The sequence below is a fragment of the Salvelinus namaycush genome, chromosome 39, assembly GCF_016432855.1.
Source record: "Salvelinus namaycush isolate Seneca chromosome 39, SaNama_1.0, whole genome shotgun sequence".
NCBI lineage: Eukaryota > Metazoa > Chordata > Actinopteri > Salmoniformes > Salmonidae > Salvelinus > Salvelinus namaycush.
Window position 1 is genome coordinate 1,176,466 of NC_052345.1, and position 2,500 is coordinate 1,178,965.

Below are 2,500 nucleotides of genomic sequence, written 5' to 3' on the forward strand. Positions count from 1 at the left end.
AGCCCAATGTTTCTCAGTCCTGGTCGTGGGTGCTGTTGTTTGTAGCACTAGCCCAATAGTTCTCAGTCCTGGTCGTGGTGCTGTTGTTTGTAGTACTAGCCCAATGTTTCTCAGTCCTGGTCATGGGTGCTGTTGTTTGTAGCACTAGCCCAATAGTTCTCAGTCCTGGTCGTGGGTGCTGTTGTTTGTAGTACTATCCCAATGTTTCTCAGTCCTGGTCATGGTGCTGTTGTTTGTAGTACTAGCCCAATGTTTCTCAGTCCTGGTCGTGGTGCTGTTGCCCAATAGTTCTCAGTCCTGGTCGTGGTGCTGTTGCCCAATAGTTCTCAGTCCTGGTCGTGGTGCTGTTGCCCAATAGTTCTCAGTCCTGGTTGAGGGTGCTGTTGTTTGTAGTACTCCCACAGTTCATTCAAGTAGTCAACTCCTCAGCAGGTTTTTGCACCCCTTTGGTTCACCAGGACCAGGATTGAGAAAAACTACACTAGGCAGCCGACAATGGATGTTTTAAAGGCATTTTCCCCGCCATTTGCCGAGATGGCAAATAGCTGCAGATGTTGCCTCAAGGTTAAAATACCTTCAAAAAGCCAATTGTCTGTTTTCTAGTTTGATTCTCTATAACACACCTTGGTTAGAATCTATACGTTGAAATAACATAACTGAAACACGAATCTGACTGACAAATGTACGTATGAGTGTGTGTCAATACACACCGTCTCCTAAATCATGAATGCCCCCATGAAATTATCTTCAGCTCCAAGTCTCAGGAGCGTCCCGTTGTCCACGGTTACATAGATGATGTCTCCAGGCAACAGACGGAAGACTCCGCCCAGGTAGCTGTTCAGAAGATTCTGATGAGAAATCTTCTTTGGTCTGGAATCCTGGGAAGTACAATGGAACCTAACGGACAGACAGACAGACACTTAGTCCGCATCCCAAAATGATGCCCCCTGACCATCACCTCACACTCACTCACTGACCTGTTAGCTTTCATCAACACATTCCCACCTCCCCCTCCCCGTCCCAGGACCACGACCTCACACACACACACACTGAGCTGTTAGCTTTCATCAACACATCCCCCCTCCCCCTCCCCGTCCCAGGACCACCACCTCACACACACACACTGAGCTGTTAGCTTTCATCAACACATTCCCACCTCCCCCTCCCCGTCCCAGGACCACGACCTCACACACACACACTGAGCTGTTAGCTTTCATCAACACATCCCCCCTCCCCCTCCCCGTCCCAGGACCACGACCTCACACACACTGAGCTGTTAGCTTTCATCAACACATTCCCCCCTCCCCCTTCCCCTCCCCGTCCCAGGACCACCACCTCACACACACACACTGACCTGTTAGCTTTCATCAACACATTCCCCCTCCCCCTCCCAGGACCACCACCTCACACACACACACTGACCTGTTAGCTTTCATCAACACATTCCCCCTCCCCGTCCCAGGACCACCACCTCACACACACTGAGCTGTTAGCTTTCATCAACACATTCCCCCCTCCCCGTCCCAGGACCACCACCTCACACACACTGAGCTGTTAGCTTTCATCAACACATTCCCCCTCCCCGTCCCAGGACCACCACCTCACACACACTGACCTGTTAGCTTTCATCAACACATTCCCCCTCCCCCTCCCCGTCCCAGGACCACCACCTCACACACACTGACCTGTTAGCTTTCATCAACACATTCCCCCTCCCCCTCCCAGGACCACCACCTCACACACACTGAGCTGTTAGATTTCATCAACACATTCCCCCCTCCCCGTCCCAGGACCACCACCTCACACACACTGACCTGTTAGATTTCATCAACACATTCCCCCCTCCCCCTCCCCGTCCCAGGACCACCACCTCACACACACTGACCTGTTAGATTTCATCAACACATTCCCCCCTCCCCCTCCCCGTCCCAGGACCACCACCTCACACACACTGACCTGTTAGCTTTCATCAACACAAGAGGTTTGTTTTTGTAACCCTCGGTGATCCTCATCACCTTGTGTTTGAACAGAAAGCAGTCTTCAACGAAGTGCACTTTGGAGTAGACATAATAGTGCCCTTCCCTCTGTACTACCAGGTGGCCATCTTTGTAGTCCATCTGATCTGTGAAGGCAGACAGGCCCTTGTCTGATTCCCACTGAACGACACTATCCTCACGCACTGACCAGGGGGAGCCTGGGAGACAGAGGGGGGAGGGGACGGAGGGAAGGGAGCGAGGGGAGTGGAGAAAGATATGGGGCAGAGGGGGGAGTTAAGAGAGCAGACATTGCTGGTTAAGTGTGTGTGTATGTGCTTACGTTTCTGTGTGTAGAGAAGCTGTACTGGACCTATCAAGTGTGCTGAGGGTTTCTGTGTGTAGAGAAGCTGTACTGGACCTATCAAGTGTGCTTACGTTTCTGTGTGTAGAGAAGCTGTACTGGACCTATCAAGTGTGCTGAGGGTTTCTGTGTGTAGAGAAGCTGTACTGGACCTATCAAGTGT

The 2,500-nt window shown here is 51.6% G+C and overlaps 1 protein-coding gene across 4 annotated transcripts in view; it reads right to left on the reverse strand.

Annotated features, from left to right (window-relative positions):
• The window catches only part of LOC120032947 (tumor necrosis factor ligand superfamily member 14-like), a 10,199-nt gene that overhangs the window by 395 nt on the left and 7,304 nt on the right, over positions 1–2,500 (reverse strand). For 3 of the 4 annotated variants that reach the window (XM_038979221.1, XM_038979222.1, XM_038979223.1), the window contains 2 exons: positions 1,957–2,194; positions 1–897 (listed from right to left, as the gene is read on the reverse strand). The exon at positions 1–897 is cut by the window's left edge and continues 395 nt beyond it. In XM_038979221.1, coding sequence (XP_038835149.1) covers positions 717–897; positions 1,957–2,194 — 419 coding nt within the window. In that variant the 3' untranslated portion in view covers positions 1–716. The remainder of the gene's footprint in view (positions 898–1,956; positions 2,195–2,500) is intronic. The other variant, XM_038979224.1, reaches the window with a different exon arrangement.